At 57.6% G+C, this 18,379-nt stretch overlaps 10 protein-coding genes across 10 annotated transcripts; 5 read left to right on the forward strand and 5 right to left on the reverse strand.

The window, feature by feature from the left end:
• Positions 1-939: 939 nt before the first annotated feature.
• Positions 940-1,993, forward strand: B0H64DRAFT_75821 (uncharacterized protein). The gene is made up of 4 exons (XM_062808720.1): positions 940-1,173; positions 1,251-1,362; positions 1,506-1,603; positions 1,662-1,993. Exons 1-4 carry the CDS (start codon positions 1,131-1,133, stop codon positions 1,757-1,759), a joined length of 351 nt encoding a protein of 116 aa, XP_062661986.1. The 5' UTR covers positions 940-1,130; the 3' UTR covers positions 1,760-1,993.
• On the reverse strand, positions 1,985-2,695 carry B0H64DRAFT_335875 (uncharacterized protein). Its single transcript, XM_062801135.1, has 2 exons — positions 2,550-2,695; positions 1,985-2,485 (listed from the first exon to the last, which is right to left on the reverse strand). Exon 2 carries the CDS (start codon positions 2,412-2,414, stop codon positions 2,139-2,141), a length of 276 nt encoding a protein of 91 aa, XP_062661987.1. The 5' UTR covers positions 2,415-2,485; positions 2,550-2,695; the 3' UTR covers positions 1,985-2,138.
• On the reverse strand, positions 2,467-2,701 carry B0H64DRAFT_438932 (uncharacterized protein; the record flags this gene model as incomplete). The annotated part of the gene is made up of 2 exons (XM_062806388.1): positions 2,467-2,485; positions 2,550-2,701. 2 exons carry the CDS (start codon positions 2,699-2,701, stop codon positions 2,467-2,469), a joined length of 171 nt encoding a protein of 56 aa, XP_062661988.1.
• A 1,126-nt stretch (positions 2,702-3,827) lies between these two features.
• B0H64DRAFT_415168 (uncharacterized protein) lies at positions 3,828-5,834 on the reverse strand (the record flags this gene model as incomplete). The annotated part of the gene is made up of 3 exons (XM_062805082.1): positions 3,828-4,121; positions 4,167-4,510; positions 4,556-5,834. 3 exons carry the CDS (start codon positions 5,832-5,834, stop codon positions 3,828-3,830), a joined length of 1,917 nt encoding a protein of 638 aa, XP_062661989.1.
• A 104-nt stretch (positions 5,835-5,938) lies between these two features.
• On the reverse strand, positions 5,939-7,815 carry B0H64DRAFT_471754 (PQ loop repeat-domain-containing protein). Its single transcript, XM_062807904.1, has 4 exons — positions 7,504-7,815; positions 7,350-7,449; positions 6,645-7,269; positions 5,939-6,537 (listed from the first exon to the last, which is right to left on the reverse strand). The coding sequence occupies exons 1-4, from the start codon at positions 7,612-7,614 to the stop codon at positions 6,276-6,278; spliced, it is 1,098 nt and encodes a 365-aa protein (XP_062661990.1). The 5' UTR covers positions 7,615-7,815; the 3' UTR covers positions 5,939-6,275.
• Positions 7,816-8,536: 721 nt separating this feature from the next.
• B0H64DRAFT_75890 (uncharacterized protein) lies at positions 8,537-9,721 on the forward strand. The gene is made up of 2 exons (XM_062808721.1): positions 8,537-9,067; positions 9,157-9,721. The coding sequence occupies exons 1-2, from the start codon at positions 8,654-8,656 to the stop codon at positions 9,397-9,399; spliced, it is 657 nt and encodes a 218-aa protein (XP_062661991.1). The 5' UTR covers positions 8,537-8,653; the 3' UTR covers positions 9,400-9,721.
• A 393-nt stretch (positions 9,722-10,114) lies between these two features.
• B0H64DRAFT_471756 (uncharacterized protein) lies at positions 10,115-10,852 on the forward strand (the record flags this gene model as incomplete). Its single annotated transcript, XM_062807905.1, has 2 exons — positions 10,115-10,534; positions 10,619-10,852. The coding sequence occupies exons 1-2, from the start codon at positions 10,265-10,267 to the stop codon at positions 10,850-10,852; spliced, it is 504 nt and encodes a 167-aa protein (XP_062661992.1). The 5' UTR covers positions 10,115-10,264.
• On the reverse strand, positions 10,806-12,605 carry B0H64DRAFT_75939 (uncharacterized protein). Its single transcript, XM_062808723.1, has 3 exons — positions 11,617-12,605; positions 11,052-11,502; positions 10,806-10,987 (listed from the first exon to the last, which is right to left on the reverse strand). The coding sequence occupies exons 1-2, from the start codon at positions 12,312-12,314 to the stop codon at positions 11,073-11,075; spliced, it is 1,128 nt and encodes a 375-aa protein (XP_062661993.1). The 5' UTR covers positions 12,315-12,605; the 3' UTR covers positions 10,806-10,987; positions 11,052-11,072.
• Positions 12,583-16,093, forward strand: B0H64DRAFT_385230 (uncharacterized protein). Its single transcript, XM_062803060.1, has 3 exons — positions 12,583-15,242; positions 15,306-15,882; positions 15,949-16,093. The coding sequence occupies exons 1-2, from the start codon at positions 12,800-12,802 to the stop codon at positions 15,722-15,724; spliced, it is 2,862 nt and encodes a 953-aa protein (XP_062661994.1). The 5' UTR covers positions 12,583-12,799; the 3' UTR covers positions 15,725-15,882; positions 15,949-16,093.
• A 65-nt stretch (positions 16,094-16,158) lies between these two features.
• B0H64DRAFT_75900 (phospholipase C/P1 nuclease domain-containing protein) lies at positions 16,159-17,628 on the forward strand. Its single transcript, XM_062808722.1, has 3 exons — positions 16,159-16,486; positions 16,562-17,233; positions 17,314-17,628. Exons 1-3 carry the CDS (start codon positions 16,426-16,428, stop codon positions 17,484-17,486), a joined length of 906 nt encoding a protein of 301 aa, XP_062661995.1. The 5' UTR covers positions 16,159-16,425; the 3' UTR covers positions 17,487-17,628.
• The last annotated feature ends 751 nt before the right edge of the window (positions 17,629-18,379 follow it).

The raw sequence follows: 18,379 nt of genomic DNA on the forward strand, positions 1-18,379 counted from the left end.
CACACAGTGCTTCCCGCGGTGGGGGTTCGGGCATCTCGATGTCGAATAGCAGCGGTAGCACAACGGCATATCCATTATTCTATCCCGTAACTCAGATATAGTGGCCCCCTCACACACCCACTGCAGTGTTCTGCACCTCATCTTGAAACGCAGAATATTGCATTCATATGTTGCAGATGTGAGTGTGAGTGGTATCTCGAAAGGGTGCACAGTGTGGAGATACATGTCGCCAGCGATCTATCAAACTTGGCAACGCCCCTCTGTGGCCTGGCACCCTGGCCGGACCCTTTGCACGACTCGGAGGCTGTGGTTCGCTGCTGATGCGAGTTTGGTCATCACGATCGTTCAGCTGCCATTCAATCACAGTCATCATGCCCGTTTTCCCGGTCAGCGGATACGGGGGGAATGCCGCGGGATCCCATATCAATCGGGATCAGATCGGTATCCAGCCGGAAAAGTTGCGGGAATGGTTGGGCATCTTTGTACAACCATCCTCGCTGCACTGGTTTCCGGATTTGCGATGTGCGATGTCACAGGCCACGGAGATTGCCGTCCGGGCCGCTGCATCTTGTTCGAAGCTCTGCCACTGACTTGTTTCTGCGAATTTCAAGGCGGGCACCAACCACTTGATTCGGCCGAGGGGATACGGCGAATATTGTCGCACCCTCAGCCAGGCGCGTCGTTATCTTGCGTTTGTGCACTCGCGGATGTGTCAATGTCGATGGTTAGGGGCTCGAGATCGAGGTAGGACCCTTGAGATTCCCTTTTTGGGAATGTGCCGAGTAAGGTTTTCCGAGTTCGATCGAACATGGGGCGTTGGTCGGTGGCATTGGAAGGAATAGGCCGGGTGGTCCTTCCGGCCACTCCGCTGAGGTTCGGACAGAGGAAGAGGGAGCAGGCGGATAGGTTCTCCAAGTAGCCAAAGGCCCGTGCGTTAGGTAAGGGAGGGAGTGTCTTGCGCCTGGAAGCTCTTCCGAGTCCCCGGATTCTTTTTTTATGGGGCATTCATCTGGGGTCTGCGGCGCTGCATCGAACGAGAATCACCACCGAAAACACGTCGCTGTTTCGCACGTTGTACGAATAGCTATCAACGATCAAACACCACGACCGCGAATTCGACCCTGTTCGCCATGGAGTCAAACAAAGAGAAGGACATGAGGCAGCCGGACTTGAGTGAGTGTCGATGAACTCCCATTGCGATTGGCAATCCCAACGAAGAACATGCGCACTAACGACACCCGCGTCTGCAGTTATTCCGTATCAAGAGCCGGCTGCAAAGGGCGACAACGTCGAGTTTCAATCGACTATCTCCTCGACTCTCCCCATGGCCGCAATCTTCATGCGCAACAAATACGTCGGGTGGTAAGTTCAACCCGATCCCGCAGCCTCTTGCCTGCCGCGCGCGTCCATCTTTTCCCGCGAAGCATCGAACGATGATACATCTTCGCGCAACATGCACCACGCATCGTCACAGGTCACGGCAAGCTAACGTACAGGTGATACAGGGCGTCCGTTGTCTTTAGCATCCAGAGCTGGCTAGGCGAGAGCGAAGAGACCAAGAAGAGCAGCAGCACGCCGGGCTACTTCAATGTTGGCATGTCAGGTAGGGCAATCCTTTCCTCCGAACCCTGCGCTCTCATAAGCTAATCCTGTCCGATCAGTGGTGTCTCTTCTTGTTACCTACCTCCCTCTTTTCCTCCCGCCTCCCGCCGCGAGAGCGGGAAGCCCGACAGGCGCCCCGGCGCCCCTGCCCGCCTAATTCGGAACGACGACGTAATGGTAATACGAGAAGCTAAGGGAAAGAACGGCCATTGGTGTAAGCTAAGGCTGTGTTTTTTTGAGACGAATAGGGTGCTGGGCTTGCCTCCAGAGCAGCTAAGATACGGCTGGTCGGTGGCGGTGCGAATTGTACAAATATACCCAATATACGCTTAATATGAAGCCTTCAACGTCTGGCTTCTCCGTTTCTGCGCGTCATTACGAAAGGTTCACGGCAGCTGCCACCTTGTTCTACCCGAGCGTCGATCGTGTCCAAAACCAGCCACCCCAGCGAGTCCGCTTGATAACAATGCCATTGACAGACGTTTCCAGAACGCCGCCGAACAACGAAACACAAATTGCCCACAACATCTCGGGACTCAGGGAAGGCAGCCTACACACGTTTGGTTCGACAGGGTGTCCGGATTAAAGGGCCAAAGCACCAACGAAAGAAGTATGTTTACACATGTCGTAGTAGGGTATATAATAAACGAAAAGAATCCAACACCACAGGCCCGAAGCCAGCCTTGCTCCGCTCTATCCGCCGATCCGCGAGCTCCACCGGCCCTATCGAGGCATCGGCCTTGCGAGAAAAAGAGAGAGCGCACGCTTGCGTTGCTTGCCCTTTCCCAGCCAGATATCACGTCGCAAACCATCCCATCATCACCACCGCCTCGGGTACACGTCAACACAGACGGCGGGACGGACTTAGCTCGTCCTCAGAGGCCTGCACCAAACCCAAAGAATTAGCCACAATCTCCCACAACAACGAGCGAAGAAAGTACACGTACCCGCACCCCTGCGGCGTCACGACGCCAAAGAAGCAGTCGTCGCCCGTCTTGGGGACGACCTGGTCGGGGCGGATGGGCGTGCGGACGACGCCGGCGCTGGCGAGCGAGACGCACAGCGAGAGCGCGGCGGCGGCGAGGGCGGCGGGCTTCATCTTTGCTAAGTACTGATTACGGTAGGTAGGTGGGTGTGCGGCGTGGTTATTGTGGGGGGGTGGTTGTGGTGTGTTGTGGTGGGTGTGGTTTGGGTGGGAGTTGATTGTCCGCCGGGGAGGGAATCAAACTACTCGAATGAAAGTAAGAGGGGAAAGGTGAAGGGATTCAGACCAGCTGGTTTGTATTAGGGGAAGGGAAGAGAGAGAGGTTTTGGTGGAAATTGTCGATCAATTCACACGCAAAAAGGACGGATTACACATGGGAAGAAGGAGAAGAAAGGAAAGCCAATCGATGGCGGAAGACTGGACGACCAGAAGCGCCGGGTTCGCGACCGGGCGCCAAAACTCTTGTCGTATTGGAATCTGAAACTCGCCGCTGCAACGCTCTGGTGGTCGGGGCGGGCGGGGCCGCAATTGCAGCCGCTTGTGGCTCTGGGTCTGGCAAGTTTCAGGCTTGAAACTGGAAGGAAAGAAAGTTAAATGGCGTGCATTGCTGAGCTGCAGAGGAAGCTGTCGGATGTCCCGGAAATCAGAGAAAGACTCGAGAAACCCCGTCTCAACTCACAAAGGCGAATGGAGAAGAAATATCGAGCTGTTTAAGAGGATTACGAATACACAGCACGCCTTCTCACAACGCAAAGCGCCAAATGGGACGATGCGGCTCGCTTGGCGGCCCTGAGAACCCACTTCAAACGACCAGCGCCTTGGCAGGGATTGACTGGTCTTGGGCTCAGCCAGGGTCACCACGGACACAGAGCTTGATGGGATCGTGTGAAAATGTCTTCCCAAATCTATAACTTCCAGGTCGTCCCTGAAAAAAAGCCCAAGCATCGATCGGCACACGGGACCGGACTCAAGCGGTCACTCCCGGAACCGGTCTCCACACTCCGGTCCGAGCCCCGGTCCCGGTCCCGGAGCGTCTCCACCCCGGACAACATGCAAGCTCCAGATCAACTGTGATCTGTACATAACCTTCCAAAGAGGCAGACATATTTCTCATTGCTCGGGAGCACGCGCCGGTCGCTGACCTCATGTCCCCGTCCCGACCCAGCAATCCAGCCGGCGCGACAAGCTCAATGTTATAATCCCAATCCGTCCCTCAACGGCCGTCGTCCCGGCCAAGGCATCACTCGTCGTCCACGCCCTCCAGCGGCCAGCTCTCCCAGTCCTCGAACCAATTACTGCCCGGTGCCTTCTCGGGCCAGAGCTGCCGGAAGACAGCCAGCACGTCGCGCTCCAAACCTTCCCCTTCCCCTTCCCCTTCCCCTTCCCAGAGGGCAAGCCCCGCCGGCTCAGGGTCCGGGTCGATGCGTGCAGCGTGCAGCACGTCGCGGCGATCGTCCCTAGGGTCGCGAGTGACGCGCCAGGGGCGCGCCATGACCCGTATGTACGGCCCTAGCGTGCGGGATACGTATTGTCCCTCGAAGGCACGGAGTGAAACCGGCCAGTCCCCGGTGCCGATGACACGCAGGGCGAGGCTCTCGAGGGGCACCGCGGCCGTGTTGGCGGCGCCTACGGGGTTTTTCTTGCCCTGGGAGACGGCTTTGAAGATGGCCAGGGCCAGCTTCTCGTCGGCCGCGCTGTCGACGAGGGCGTTGAAAACGGGGCGGTTCGGGGAGTAGTGGATCGGGCTGAGGGGGGATGCGTAGTCTAGGTGGAGAACTTCTCGCACCCGGAGCGGGTGTGCGTGCTGGGGCACAAAGTACCGTGTCTCCGGGGTAGGGGAGCTGGCGTCCAGCGAGAGGTCCAGGTGCCGAAGGCGCGGTAACCTGCCAACGGTCCTGTATAAGTCAACCTCGTCGGCGCCGCCTCGGGAGCGGGGTAGGGTCGCCGCGAGGTGCTCGATTTCGGGACAGCGTTCGACAATCGAGCGGAGCTGGCGGTGGTACGACGCTCCCGCTGTGGTAGGGAGGCGTAGCCTTCTCAGGCCGGGGTTGAAGGCGGTGGCGTGCACTGTTTGGGCGCAATCACCCAGCAACGCGAGAGAGCGAAGATTCGGCAGGGCGCAGAGAAACTTGTGCAGGGGTTCGGTGCCCGCCTGGCCCTCGCCCGGGTCGTAATAGAGAGTCAACGATGTGAGATTCGGAAAGCTGCAGCACTCCGCCAGAAAAGTAAGGCCGGCTAGATCGAGTCTTTGGCGAAGATTCAAAGTTTGAAGAACAGAAAAGTCGGTGCTTGTCTCCCAGCGCTGGAGGACCTCTTTCGGTACTTCTCTGAACTCATAATACAATCGCGTGCCGTCAAGGTCCAATTTTTGCAAAGAACCAGAAGTAATGGCGGCTTTCGAGAAACGCTTCCAAGCCGGCCGTGGTAAATCGACTCCATGGCTGTTGCCCCAGTCGTGGAACAAACGCACGTCTTTCAAGTTCGGTGCGAAGCCCTCCACCAGCTCCATGGCGATTTCAGCATCGTAGCTTGGCCTGCTTTCTCGGTCGTAGCCGTCCGTGTCACAATAGCGGGCCCAGATACGGTGGAGCAGAGGTGACGAGGCGAGGGATAACTCCTGGGGATCGGATCTCCCGTCCTCAAGATTGGGGAGGCCAAAGTCGATGATGTGCAGCCGCAGCCGTATGGGAGACGACGCGGCAAACTGGTTGTGTAGCGTCTCGAGGAGACAAGGCGGCATCAAGTGGGACAAGGCGAATATAAAGTCTGTCAGGGCAGGCAGCAATCTGACCAAACGGCATACCGACCCCCAACACGCGTCGAGTTGATGGATGTCTTCGCCAGCTGTGTGGTCGAAGGAAAGGGAGTCCATAAAAGACACAATTGGACTCTCGCCGTCATTGTCATTATAGTCGTAGGGCGACCAGAAAAGCTTCTGAAAGGGCATCCGTTTCCGCTCGAGGGAATCATCGCACAGGCAAGGCTCCTCACATCGTCCATACACGGCGAAGCGTCTGACATGGCAGAATGCCGAATCCCGGCGGAGCAAATCCTCACATTTCTGCGCGTCAAGGGCCAGCTGCTGGGGGTGGCAGCCTTCGATCGCGATGGCCTGATAGAGGAAGGCGCAGGCGACAGAGTAACAGTGTTTGTTCGTGAGCGCGAGGGACAACACGCTGGGGGGGTGCGAGTCTCCGATATAGTCGCAAATGACGGACAGTATCTCGACCGGGAGGCAGTCGAACATTGTTGGGCGGGCAGTGTGGAATAAAAATAAAATAAAAAAGAAGTAAAGCTGATGAGAAGTGGCTGCATGCGATGCGTGAGGGGACGGAGAACGAGAGGTGGATACTGGCTGCTGCAAATGACTTCGGCTCTCATCTAAATAGCTCATGCACGCGAGGTATGTACAGTACAGCCGGGCTAAGGTAGGTAATCAACATCAGATAATATGCAAAACGCCCACGAAACGACAATCTGGAGCCTTGACGCCCCATAAATGCAGCCAAGATGCAGACCAAGCTGCAAACATGCAAACATGCAAATGCCCACATCCCCAGGAACCGTGACCATCTCCTCTCATCTCATCCCACCCGTCTATGCTCTGTAAACTAAAGTCCCCGTCCACGCAACCCGTCAACAAACCGCATAGTCCGACATTACAAACCTGAGCCGATACTCCAACGCTCTATGCCGTTCCACCAGGCTTGACCTGCCTCTCCGGCGAGTATAAGCGGAACTGCACGAAGATGATGGAGTCCTCGACCATGGTGCCCAGAGAGCCCAGCAGCCAGGGCAGGGCCCTGATAAAGTAGTCGCGCTCCTGGGAGAACGCCATGACGCTCGCGCCGTACGTGAAGTTGCCCGTCAGCGACAGCAAAAAGAAGAGAAGCGCGAGCCCCTCGCACGACTTTTCGCGGTAGTTCTTGATGATCTGCGGCACGCGCGCGCTGTAGTCCGAGACCCCGTTAGCACATGTCATCACAAAACCAACCCCCACAATGGGGGGGGGAGAGAGAAAACCACAAGAAACCCATTAAGAAAGGGAAAAACATACCACAAATAACACACCGCGCTCGCATACCCCAACACCATCCCCACCACCGCCGTCGGCTCCTCCGCCACCACATCCCCGACATCCCCGCCCCCCGGGGTGGCCCACGCGCCCATCTTGTAGCTCACGAACCACCCCGCCACGCCCACGGCCCACACGGCCACCAGGCTCACCGTGTTGTGCAGCCACGGCCGGCTGTCGGGCGTGTCGTCCTCGCCCGTGATGATGCGCGCGAGGGGGTCGCCGCCGATGCCGACGCTGCTGCTCGTGCGCCGCGGTAGTGAGTGCCGCCGGTGCGAGCCGGGTAGGCCGCCGCTGTTGTTGGGGTTGGTGTTGTTATCGGGGGTGTTTGTGGTGGGGAGGAGGGGGTCGGATTCGGTTGGGGGTGGGGCTGCGGCGGAGGAGGAGGCGCACGCGTCGCGGTCATCGTCGTCGCCGGTGGAGGGCCGCCGGTGGGTGTGGTGGTGGTGGCGGTGGTGGTGGTGCTCGCGTCGGGCGGCGGCGGCGCGGCGGCGGCGGGCGTTGATGGTGTTGTAGTAGGTGCATTGGCTTATCAGGATCAGGTCGGCGACGCAGAAGTAGCTGGCCAGGGCGATGGTGGAGGGCGCGAGGCTTGTGAAGAGGGCGCCTGCGAGGGGTTCAGTATGGGTGACTGGCTCGCGCGCTGGAGAATCGCGATTTGTCCTTGGCGACTCGTTAACTACTCACCGGAAAGGTTGGCCATATCACCCAGCAGCCAGATTATCAGGAACTTCATTGATAAGGCATCTGCGCTCTTGGCTTTGTAGTTGGTGATCAGTTGTGGGAGCTACAGCGCCGTCAGTGATTGGCACCTCTATTGAGTGTCTTCCGATCGGCGTACCAAGAGACATATCCAGGCCGTCAAGCTCACGCTGCCAAAGATGCCCGAGAGCGCCTCACCGACTCTGGGCGCGTGAGGCGCATCAGAGACGGCGGCGACAAAGCGCTGCATATCGGGTCAGGGCTGCCACTGAGAAAAGGCGAAGAAGGAACAAGGCTCGAGCGTGTTGGGTTCGATCGTATGGCCATCAATTTTGTCGCGCTTGGGGATTTTGAGGGTTGTTGGACGGTGGTGGTTTTGGTGTTGAACTTTGCACGTGGACCCGGTCACACACTGTGAAGTCACCAGCAGCGCTCCCGTGTGCCGAAAGACCCTTATCGCAGGCGCGGATCGGCAGAGGAAGGCAAGCCAAGCAAGACATGCCATCCCGGAAAGGGAAGCTGAGTGTGCCCCGCGGCTGGCTCAGCCTGGCTGACCGACTCGCATACGGTGCTCTGGTTGGGCCACTGCAGTTGATGCACATCGATTGATCCCTGCAGGAGACCTGCAGCGCAGAGGCTGGGAGAGCTGGAACGGCACCGGGTGGGACCCTGATAAGGCACCCCGCACACCGCAGCCGGGGTTGAGATTGTGGGGAAGCACGGACCAGTTATACTCGGCCGATTACGGATCGCCATTCTTGGCAGCCTCGACTTGACATCGACACCTTCTCCAACCGAAAGGCAACTCCCAGTAACTACAGGTAACTCTGGTCTCAGTTAAGCCCGTCTCAGCACAGATGGCCCTACCAAAAGAATTGGCGCACTGCTTTTCGCATTCTTGTAGTACTTCTCGGCGGGAAAGGGCCCATGAACACTAACAGCTTACAGGGCATGTGAACGACTTCTTTTAGTAGCGTCATTTATAATCTGTATTCGTACGGTCTCAAGCTCAGTTGTCAAAACTATCAAAGGTATTGTGGAAGGAAAAGTCTGAACTACAGATCTGTATGGCTGGTTATGTATATAAACCGGCAAGCTGTCCGCTGTTTCCTTCTCGATTCTCTTCCGCATCGTCGAGTCTCTCGTCTCCAACTTCAGTATGGTCTCAGTTCAGCTGTCAACCGTCTCAGCGGTAGGACGATCTGCGAGCGAAATATTAAAGTTATAGCGTAAGGATAACTATTGTGGAGGGAGAAGTCGGAGCTTGAGCCGAGTAGGTAAATACCCATATGAGACGCCGACTTGCCCGCTATCCGCTCTCCATTCTCTCCCCATCTTCAGCTTCCCATCTTCAATTCCTCCCTCCACCTACCCAGCTTCTTTCGACCATGCAGCTTTCCACTGCTCTCCTGTCAGCCATGGCGCTCTTTGCGCAGGCAGCCTCTGCTTTCTACCTATCGTCACCCTCCAACCATGCCGATCCGAAGGCATACGCCGGACTGAGGGACTGGACTGGTAACTCAGTTGGGTTTTACAAGGACGCCCACAAGACCGCAAACATCAGTCTTGATTCCAAAGGGGATATTGCCCAAAGCGGGTTCAAGTTCCAACACGGCGACTTCCAACACGAGAAGTTAAGGTTCGAACGCGGAAACAAATCGCGCACGTATTTGTTGGTGTCAACGGAGGGCAACCCTCCCCGCGTAAGCGGCCCCCCTCCCCCAAACCAACCCACCACCCCTACATCTCTACATAGCGCCACCTGGTATTGTGCTAATATGTTTGGGGCTAGCCAAACGACCTGACGGGCCCGTTTGCTATCGAGGATGGCAAGTTCGTGTATAAAGGGGGAGGAGATTGGAGCTGGAACTTGGCTGGTCTTTTATTTTCTGACCCCCTGAATGACCAGCCGAGCATTTACCTTCAATTCGGCCTCCACCCGGTAGAGGAAGCTCGTTTAAGGCTATTCGGACCGAGAAGGAAATTCAGACTGGGCAGAGGCCGTCAAAATATCACGCTCATCGCTCACAAGTGATGCTTGGGGGACAGCCCGAGGTGAAAATGTGTATAGAAGACTGTCGGAGTCCTTCACCCGCCGTCTTGGAGTTGGCTGGGTCGGGTTTGGCGGCGAAGAAACGGACGAGCTGGCCTTCCTTAGTCTTCCGGGTTTTGGGGCCTCCGCTTGGTAGAATAAAAGGCCGAGACACAGAAAGAGTTGAGTCAGTTCTTTTGGTTGCGTCAGTAGTAGTGTACACATGGTCTCAGTTCAGCTGTCAACTACTAGCGGAGCTGTCAACTGTCTCAGTGGTGTGACGATCCGTAAGCTAAATATTAAACGAAGGTACTAGGCATGTAACACCGCCCAGTGTTGTACTGATAATTACTTTGTGGGTGAGCAAAACGAGGTGACGGGGCCGTTTGCCATCGAAGACGACAAGCTCTTGTATAAAGGGGAAAGAAGGTGGAAGTGGAGCTTGGTTGACGAGTCTGGTTCCTATGCCATTTATCTTCAGAACGACGAGAAGGGCGGTAACCCCTACCCAGCTACCGCCACGTACTTTTATGGTGTCACGCTAAACGCTCACGAGTGAGTATTGGGAGACAGTCCGAGGTGTGTCGATCATTGGCTCACGCGGTGAGCTGGTTCTTTCAGTAGCGGTATTAGTATGGTCTCAGTTCAGTTGTCAACGGTGACTTGTTGTCTCAATGGTGGGACGATCTATGAGCCGAATAAACCTTGATGAAGGTTCTCATAATGGAAAGAGGTCCGAACCTTAGCTCGTTGGCTATCTATATAAGCCGGTCACTCGCGGGCCGTCGTTCGCTTCTCAATTCTCTCCCACATCTTCAGCTCTTTCATCTCCAACTTTCTCCCTCGACCTACGCAGTCTCTTTCGACCATGCAGCTTTCCTCCGCTCTCCTGTCGGCCACGGCGCTCCTTGCCCAGGTGGCCTCTGGTTTCTACCTATCGTCACCTGATGATCCCACCCCCCAACCAGGATACGCCGAAGTGATAGGGGATGACGTCGGCTTTCGCAAGGGGAATGGCACTCTTGCGTCCATTCAACTGGATGAAGAAGGGGATATTGAAAAAAGCGGATTTATGTTCCAAGCCTGGGTTGGCGCGAGTTCCTATGCGCTTGTGCCAACAGCGAGCAAAACCGTCGGCGTAAGCGGCCCCCCCCCCCCTCAATCCCTAACTACCTACCTACATATCATCCCCCTACTGTTTTACTAATAATGTGCTTGCTAGCCAAACGACCTGACGAAGCCATTTGTCATCGAGAATGGCGAGTTTGTGTATAAAGGAGAAGGAGAATACCAATGGTTCTTGGCTTTTGATGGCGATATCGCCAAAATTCATCTTAATATCCCCCGAGACGCCGTGCCGCCGCCCTTTTTCCCGGGTGCCAATATCCATTTCAATATCACGCTCCTGGCTCACGAGCGCAAGCAGGGGGGAAAGGTGAATGAGACGGGTGTGTGAAGCAGCGCATAGGCCCGGCCACGCGCCATCTTTCCTGCACGGTTGCCCGCCGGCCCCGTATTAGGCGACATGGAGAACATGTGTTCTCCTTTCTTTTTCTCATGAGACCTCAGTACTTCAACTCGATGCTGTATTCTGTTTGAGTTGCTCTCGTTGATCAGCACTGGGTCTCCCTGTCTTAGATAGTACGCCGTCTCACACTTTCGGGAGACTCCAAATATCAGGTTCCCCCCGGGCCAAGATGCTCCCCCGTATCTAGCGCCTTGAACGAGACATACACCTGCAGCGCCCCCTCCACGCTCTGCACGAGCCCAAACACCACCGTCAGCACGAGCACGAGGACAGCAACCCAGAAGGTGTACCACTGCACCCCATTGCGCGAGTCGTACCACCACTGCCGGATCGTCTTGGGCTGCGCCTCGTCAAACACCTGCTTCACCATCACCAGCCGGTCTCTCCAGAAGAAGAAGTTGTCGATCCGCCGGTCGTCCGTCTTGAGGCGCCCGCACTGGTTGACGCCCCGGTCGAGGTCGCCGTGGTTGGGCAGCCCCGCCAGCCACTGCTTGGTCTCCGCGTCAGCCGTGGGACAGAGCAGCGCCAGCGTCCGGAGCGTCTCCTCGGCGAGCCCGCTCGGCAGCAGGCTGTCGGCGCTGGTCACAAGCAAGTCAGTCAGCCAGTCAGTCAGGAGGCATGCTGGGTCGTTAACCCAGGCACAAACAACACCCGCCAAAACAGGTCAGGTCAGGCCATATCAAACCACCAACCTCTGCCGCTGCGTCTCCAGAAACGAAGCGTGATGAAACAGATGCACCTTGCGATCATCATCCGTCAGACGCAGGTGATCCGCCAAGTTATCCGTCCACACCACCTCCAACCCAGCAATCCGGTCCAAACTACTCGCCTTAAACACCCTCTCCAGCTTCACCCCCTCATTCACCAGCCTCCGCTCCGGCTCAAAATAATCCCTTAAAAACTCCCCCAGCGACCCCTTCGTCCAGCACACCCTGTTCCGCCCCGAAAACCCGTAGGCGTACCGCCCAAAGTTGGCCATCAGCAGCAGGCTCGCCGTCAAGTCGACCGAGTTGTCCAACAACTCCTCGTCATTGGCATGGCACCGGGCGCGCAGCAGTTCCGCCCGCAGCGCGTCCTTGACGTCCTCGCGCGCCATGCCGCGGCGCAGCTTGGCCGCGCATGAGACGATGTCGGCGTGGGTGCGGGCCGCGACGTGCCGGCCGCCGTCGTGTAGGGCATTGGTGCATTCTTGGTGGTAGTAGGTCCAGTAGGTGTCGTCGGGGTTGGTGGGGTTGCGGTCCGCGCTGTGTAGACGTTGGCCGGCGGTGGGTGTGGTGGGTGTGTCGTTGCCCCAGAGTCCGGTGGAGATGGCGGATCGGGTTGCTGGGGAGTCGGGGGCGTCGAGGAGGCTTTGGTTGAGGATGGTGTTTGGTGGGTTGTCTGAACCCATTTTCTTGAGAGAGTTGAACTTTGAAGTGCTTGTGGTATGTCCACTACATGTATTTGGCTTACACCAGAGAACCTAAAAAGGGGCTCGAGGGAAAACACCAAAGAGTGAGTTACGGAGACTCGAGTGAGTTCTCTTCAAACCATAAGGGGCTATATTAAATTAGCTGTACGGAACACGCTACTCTCGAAACTGGGGAAGGCCTCATTGATGAGATGATGTGGTGGGTTGAGGTGACGCCGACTTTTGCCCAGTGAGGCTGGAGATTTTGATGCCGCAGCGACTGCATGAAGATGCAGGGAGTCGGCCTATCAGAGCGCCTCGACGCCGCGTCAGCAGTCTGCATCGTGAGTTGCATCGCCCCGCGCAGCCTTGCGGGCTGAAGCCACGAGAGTCCAAGGAGGTCAAAACTGGGTGATTTAACTGTCATCCCACCAAACCGGCGTGGGGAGTTCAGGTTGTCTTGAACCTCGTTTCCGTCCCCCTGGATGACGTTGTATAACGAGACTGGCAAAGGGAAAGAAGAAAAAAAGAAAATGGCGACGATGTTCCGAACCTCGGAACGTCTCTCCAATTTATTCACGGTACAAAAGACGGAACGGGAGAGCGACACATGGCCGTACCCCGAGCTCTCGATCGGGCGGTTCATCACCAAGTACGGCAAGGTTTCGTGCTGGGAGGCCAAGGGCCCGGCGAGGGCGGCCTTTGACGATATCGCGCCCAGGATCAAAGAGTACCTGGAGAGATCGGCCGAGCCCATCTCCAGCTGGGTGACATGGTCAATCTACATGTTCGGCAAGACGCATAGCAGCGCTAGTCCCACCATAATGTTCTGCTGCGAGGTCGCCGCCCATCGCAAGGAGGTGCGGAACACCATCCGGGAGAGCGGCCTCCTGAACGGCTACCGCGGGATCAAGACGGGCCACATGCCCAAGACTCCCGACTTCGACCATCTCATCCCGCTGGCGCCAGGGAGCCGCCATGAGGCGATGAGAAAGGCGGAAGTCTTCAGGCCGCTAGAGAGCAGAAGCAACCATGGTAGCGAATTGGAGATATTGGAGACAAGCAACCATTACAATGAACCGGAAGCGAGAGACGATGATAATGAACCGGAAGCGAGCGACGATGATAACGAATTGGAGGTATCTGTCCACCACTCGGTATTTCCTACCATTCTCAGCGGAAACATTGGACCAGAGAGCGATTTCCTCGGGTCACCGGGGAGCAGAAGCAACCATGATAATGGTTCCAGTTTATTTGTCGGCGATTCGAAATCTCCTGCCACTATCGGCGGCGTCATTAAATCAGGGGGCAAATTCTACTATACCACGGCCGCACATGTCTTCCAAAGCCACGAGCGTAGAGCGGAGGTCACCGCGGAAGGCGAGAGTGATGAGGACAGCGGAATCGATATCGACGGCTTTGATGACGGCGACTTCGAGAGCGACTCCGAGAGCGACGAAGAGGCGGATAGCGACTCTGGCGCTACACCACAAGAGGTTCTCTCGTGGGTAAAAGAAGCAGAACCGCTTACAGAGCCGGAAGACTCTTCTAGCAGCGTTGTCGACTCTTCTAGCAGCGTTGTCGTCGAACCGGACCATGAGATTTTAGGAGCCCCCTTCTTCAATTCCCTCGAATCTGGGTCGTACCCTGGTCTCGACTACGCCCTCATCCACGCTCCCCATCTTCCTTACGAGTGGAGAAACCAGGTCCGCAACCCGAACTTATCCCCTGGGAGCAGAATGGTTACAATCACAGCCCTGGCGAGCCCAAAGCTCAAGGAGACACGAGAAATTCTGAGCGCCACCTCCAGGGGAGTTCTTACTGGAATCCTATCAGGCGCCCCCGTATACTGCCGTTCCTCGAACAACGCCCAGTTTACAATGAGCCTCAGCGCCGTCTTCGACTCGCCACTCCAAGTCGGGGACTGCGGTTCGTGGGTCGTCGATGCCCGGACGGGCGACTTGTACGGTCACATTGTCGCCGGCTCCCCGGGCACCGGCCGCGCGATTGTGGTCCCTTTCGATTCTATTTTCGAAGACATCAAAGGACGAATCGGGGAGCGGCCACGGCTCCCCGGGGAAGCGGTCGACCTGGCAGACGGAAGCTGGGCCAAGGACCTAGGCGAACGCTTTGGGCGGCTCATCGCCGCAAACCGGAAAGAGTTGTTTCGCAAAGGAGCAGCCCCCCCGGGAAACCTCCATGACCCCAAGGCCAGCAAGCCTCCCCCATACACAGCCGACACCGCCCACCCGATCATGCGGGCCCTCCCCGTCCTCCCGGCGCCGCCGCAGCCGGGCGACATCGCGGCGCGGGACTTCCGCAACCTGCTTCTCAAGCTCAGCGCGATGCCCATGAAGTACGAAGACTCCGGGCGCCTGGACGAGGCGCTGGCCGTGCTACCACTAGACAGGTTGTACTCGGAAGCCGAGGAGGAGGCGCAGATCATGCAAACCGAGGCGGAATCATTGGGCGACGGTAGCCGCCCTCAATGGGCGTACCGTGACTGCGTAGTCCGGGCGCTACTGCGTTGGTTCAAGCGCGACTTCTTCACCTGGGTCAACAACCCGCCTTGCCGCGTCTGTGGGTCGGCCACGGTCTACGCCGGCATGGCGTCGCGGACCGACGAGGAGAAGTCGTGGGGCGCGACGGGGGTGGAGCGTTTCCGGTGCGTGAAGCCTGACTGCGGGTCCGACGAGCGGTTTCCGCGGTACTCGGATCCCTGGAAGCTTCTGGAGACGAGGCGGGGCCGGGTTGGGGAGTGGACGAACTGCTTCTCCATGCTCTGCCGGGCTGTCGGGGCAAGGGTGCGCTGGGTTTGGAATGCGGAGGACCGTGTGTGGACCGAGATCTACTCGGAGCATCAGCGCCGGTGGGTGCATGTCGATGCGTGCGAGGAGGCGTGGGATGTACCGTTGCTTTACACTCAAGGTGAGCCTCCATATCCAGATCCGCCGCTGGGCGTGCCTGTGACGAGCGCTAATACGTTGTCAGGGTGGGGCAAGAAGATGAGTTACTGCATCGCCTTCTCGCTAGACGGCGCTACCGATGTTAGACGGAGGTATATCCGCAGAGCCGAGCACGCCAAAAGCGCCGTCAGATGCCCCGAGGCGGTCCTTCACCACGTCATCGCGGAAGTGAGGAATTTGCGACGGGAGCAGCTGTCTGGGGAGGAAAAGTCGCGGTTGGCGGAGGAGGACTGTCGGGAGGAACGGGAGCTGTCTTGGTACATTGCCGAGGATGTCGCCAACTACCTCAGCCTGTCAGCTTTCGTGACGGCCGAGGAGGCCCTCGAGGAGGCCCGCGGTGAGGGCCGCGGGACGAGGAAAGCGAGGTCGAATACAGGCAAGAGAACGAATCGGGAATGGTTGGCTGGGCTGCCAAGGAGTTTGCATCCGGGGCCGTCCCGGTAGTTAGTATGGAACCTCCCTCGACGTGAGAACTAGGGACCTGAGGTATGGGGTGTTTTTGAAGTTGGGGATTGCCGTCGAAGACATTGAGACTTTGATGTGTTTCATTTGAACCCCAAATCATGGAGGTGTGGGCTGGAGAAAGTGATGGGTTACCTAAGGCGAGTGACGAGTGACGACTTCTTAAACAAGCGACTGAATGTCCCTAACGGCTGCTCCCGGGGCAGGTGCGGTCCGCAATCAAAATCGGGCTGTCTTCAGAAGTTGGCCGGATGGGACATTTCTCCAGAGAGAAGCCGGCAGACTCAACCCTCCTTTCTCGTTGCATCGCTAAATTTGTCGCGCTAAGCGCCAGAGAGCGCAACCCGTTCACCGCGCGTGGTCACGTGTTGCCAATGGGCCAGTCAGGAACAGGGATCCAAACACATGTGGATTCTGTGAACGTGAACTCCCGAACGCGACAGGGGCTTGATGTCTCTCCGTCCGGCTGAGCATCCTTGCCCTGGCAGCCTGCCATGCGCCTGCACAGCTGACCACGATCAGTTGGAACCGCCGCATGTTGTGTTGATGTTGTGCCTGTGAACGTTTCCATTATCTCTTCCTGTGTTTTTGCTGCTGTACATATATCTCTTTTTATTTACGTGATAATCACCGTGTTCAATTGGGACACACGTAGTTTTCCAATTCCCGTCGCGTCGCCCAAGATGAAGCTCTCAACATTCGCCGTTACGGCGGCAGCCGTGCCGGGTGCGCTGGCTTGGGGCGGTATGGAAGCACCTCTCTTCCTTCCAGTCTAGAGAACAAAATGGCAAGAATCTAACCATGCAAGCACGACCACAGGCTTCGGGCACATCACCGTCGGCTACCTAGCCAGCAACTTCGTGTCGCCGGCGACGACGACCTACCTCCAAGCACTCCTGCGCAACGACACGGGCGACTACCTCGCCGGGGTCTCGACCTGGGCCGACTCGATCCGGTACACCAAATGGGGCCGCTTCACCTCCGACTTCCACTTCATCGACGCCAAGGACGACCCCCCACAATACTGCGGCGTCGACTTCGAGCGCGACTGCAAGAAGGACCGCGGCTGCGTCGTCAGCGCCCTGCACAACTACACCACGCGCATGCTGGACGTCGCCGGCGAGCTGCCGCCCTGGGAGCGCGCCATCGCGGCCAAGTTCGTCGTCCACTTCGTCGGCGACATCCACCAGCCGCTGCACACGGAGAACGTGGCGCGCGGCGGCAACGGCATCCCCGTGCTGTTCGACGGCCGCCGCTTCAACCTGCACCACGTGTGGGACACGAGCATCGCCGAGAAGCTGGTCGGTGGTGTCCGCCGCCGCGGCCCTTACCCGGAGGCCAAGCGCTGGGCGGACGAGCTCACCCGCGAGATCAACGACGGCAAGTACGCGACCGACCGGATTGATTGGTTGAGGTCCGCCAACTTGTCTGATCCTGTCGCTACTGCGATGGCTTGGGCGTCTGAGGCGAATGCCCATGTCTGCACCGTTGGTGAGTGTCTCTCGACCTCGACGGGGGATCCGTCTTCTTTGCGGTGGTCTGTTATAAGCAACAAACTAACACCAGCGCAGTGTTGCCCGAGGGCCCGAATGCCATCCGCGGCCAGGAGCTGGGAGCAGAATACTACGAGGCCGCGGCGCCGGTGATCGAGGTGCAGGTAGCGAGGGCGGGATACCGCTTGGCTGCATGGCTGGACTTGATCGTCTCGAGCCTGAAGACCGAGTCACTGTCAGAAGATCTCTAACCAACACCGCTATTATTGTTTTGCCCAGGCGGCGTTGGCGATCTTAGAATGGCACGATGGGAGCCGATCCCCTCCCCGCGGGACGGTACCTAGTTGCAGTGGAGAGCGAGCCGCCCATCTTGGCTCTTGAGGCGGTTCACGTCATCAAATAATACCCTTCCAGAAGTGATCATCGTGATAGACCGCATCTGAAATCCGTCCCGGCGACGGGAAACGGTGCCCCGTCCCAGCAGCGGGGAGAAACCCCCCTCTGTGTGATCTTCCCGCCGACACCAGCGATCGTGATGGGACGCCAAGCTCCGATGGCGGCATCAGCTCGCGCCGAGCATTTTGAGGTGCCTCTCGTTTCGTTCCGTCGATCTCTAGTCACGAGCTGCGGTATCGTGGGGGGTCAAGGGGGGGGGGAGACAAAGTCAAGCGTGTGTTGTTCCATGTCAGGCACCAACTTACACAGTACTGCGTAGACGGGTTGTTGGGTTGTTGCCTTCCACACCCGACGGCCGCCGTTCGAGAGAATGCCGACAGAGCCGACCAAGGTGACGCTGTGCTCCCTCAACGATTCATCTGTGTGTGGTAGAAATGAAGGGCTGGTTTCGACAAAGCTAGTTGCAACTGTTGCACTGTTTCACAAAACCCGAGTAGTTCTCGCTCTCGAGTGAGTGAGGGGAGATGGGAGGGGGATGGGGGGCGAGACGTTCTGTGGTTGTGTCTCAAGATGCGCAGGGGTCCGCTTCACGATTTTGCCGCCCGCGCTTGCGCTCTCGCCATGGTCACGGGGGTTTGCTGTTTGCTGTGTAATCAGAATTTCCGTATCCCGAGTGGTGCTGTTGTGAATCGTGTGCACGGTCTGACTGTGGAATGTAACTATCTGCTGTTCCCACACGCTATTGTTG

Source organism: Chaetomium fimeti, assembly GCF_033439085.1.
Source record: "Chaetomium fimeti strain CBS 168.71 chromosome Unknown B0H64scaffold_2, whole genome shotgun sequence".
Classification (NCBI taxonomy): Eukaryota; Fungi; Ascomycota; class Sordariomycetes; order Sordariales; family Chaetomiaceae; genus Chaetomium; species Chaetomium fimeti.

Coding starts and splice junctions, on each gene's coding strand:
- B0H64DRAFT_75821 (XM_062808720.1), top strand. CDS start 1,131: ATGGAGTCAAACAAAGAGAAGGACATGAGGCAGCCGGACTTGA. Junction 1,363..1,505: donor CGCAACAAATACGTCGGGTG/GTAAGTTCAACC, acceptor CAGGTGATACAG/GGCGTCCGTTGTCTTTAGCA. Junction 1,604..1,661: donor CTTCAATGTTGGCATGTCAG/GTAGGGCAATCC, acceptor CTGTCCGATCAG/TGGTGTCTCTTCTTGTTACC.
- B0H64DRAFT_335875 (XM_062801135.1), bottom strand. CDS start 2,414: ATGGTTTGCGACGTGATATCTGGCTGGGAAAGGGCAAGCAACGCAAGC.
- B0H64DRAFT_471754 (XM_062807904.1), bottom strand. CDS start 7,614: ATGCAGCGCTTTGTCGCCGCCGTCTCTGATGCGCCTCACGCGCCCAGA. Junction 7,270..7,349: donor TGATATGGCCAACCTTTCCG/GTGAGTAGTTAA, acceptor AACCCCTCGCAG/GCGCCCTCTTCACAAGCCTC. Junction 6,538..6,644: donor AGCGCGGTGTGTTATTTGTG/GTATGTTTTTCC, acceptor CTCGGACTACAG/CGCGCGCGTGCCGCAGATCA.
- B0H64DRAFT_75890 (XM_062808721.1), top strand. CDS start 8,654: ATGAGACGCCGACTTGCCCGCTATCCGCTCTCCATTCTCTCCCCATCT. Junction 9,068..9,156: donor CGGAGGGCAACCCTCCCCGC/GTAAGCGGCCCC, acceptor GTTTGGGGCTAG/CCAAACGACCTGACGGGCCC.
- B0H64DRAFT_75939 (XM_062808723.1), bottom strand. CDS start 12,314: ATGGGTTCAGACAACCCACCAAACACCATCCTCAACCAAAGCCTCCTC. Junction 11,503..11,616: donor CTGGAGACGCAGCGGCAGAG/GTTGGTGGTTTG, acceptor GCTTGTGACCAG/CGCCGACAGCCTGCTGCCGA.
- B0H64DRAFT_385230 (XM_062803060.1), top strand. CDS start 12,800: ATGACGTTGTATAACGAGACTGGCAAAGGGAAAGAAGAAAAAAAGAAA. Junction 15,243..15,305: donor ACCGTTGCTTTACACTCAAG/GTGAGCCTCCAT, acceptor ATACGTTGTCAG/GGTGGGGCAAGAAGATGAGT.
- B0H64DRAFT_75900 (XM_062808722.1), top strand. CDS start 16,426: ATGAAGCTCTCAACATTCGCCGTTACGGCGGCAGCCGTGCCGGGTGCG. Junction 16,487..16,561: donor GGGTGCGCTGGCTTGGGGCG/GTATGGAAGCAC, acceptor GCACGACCACAG/GCTTCGGGCACATCACCGTC. Junction 17,234..17,313: donor TGCCCATGTCTGCACCGTTG/GTGAGTGTCTCT, acceptor ACACCAGCGCAG/TGTTGCCCGAGGGCCCGAAT.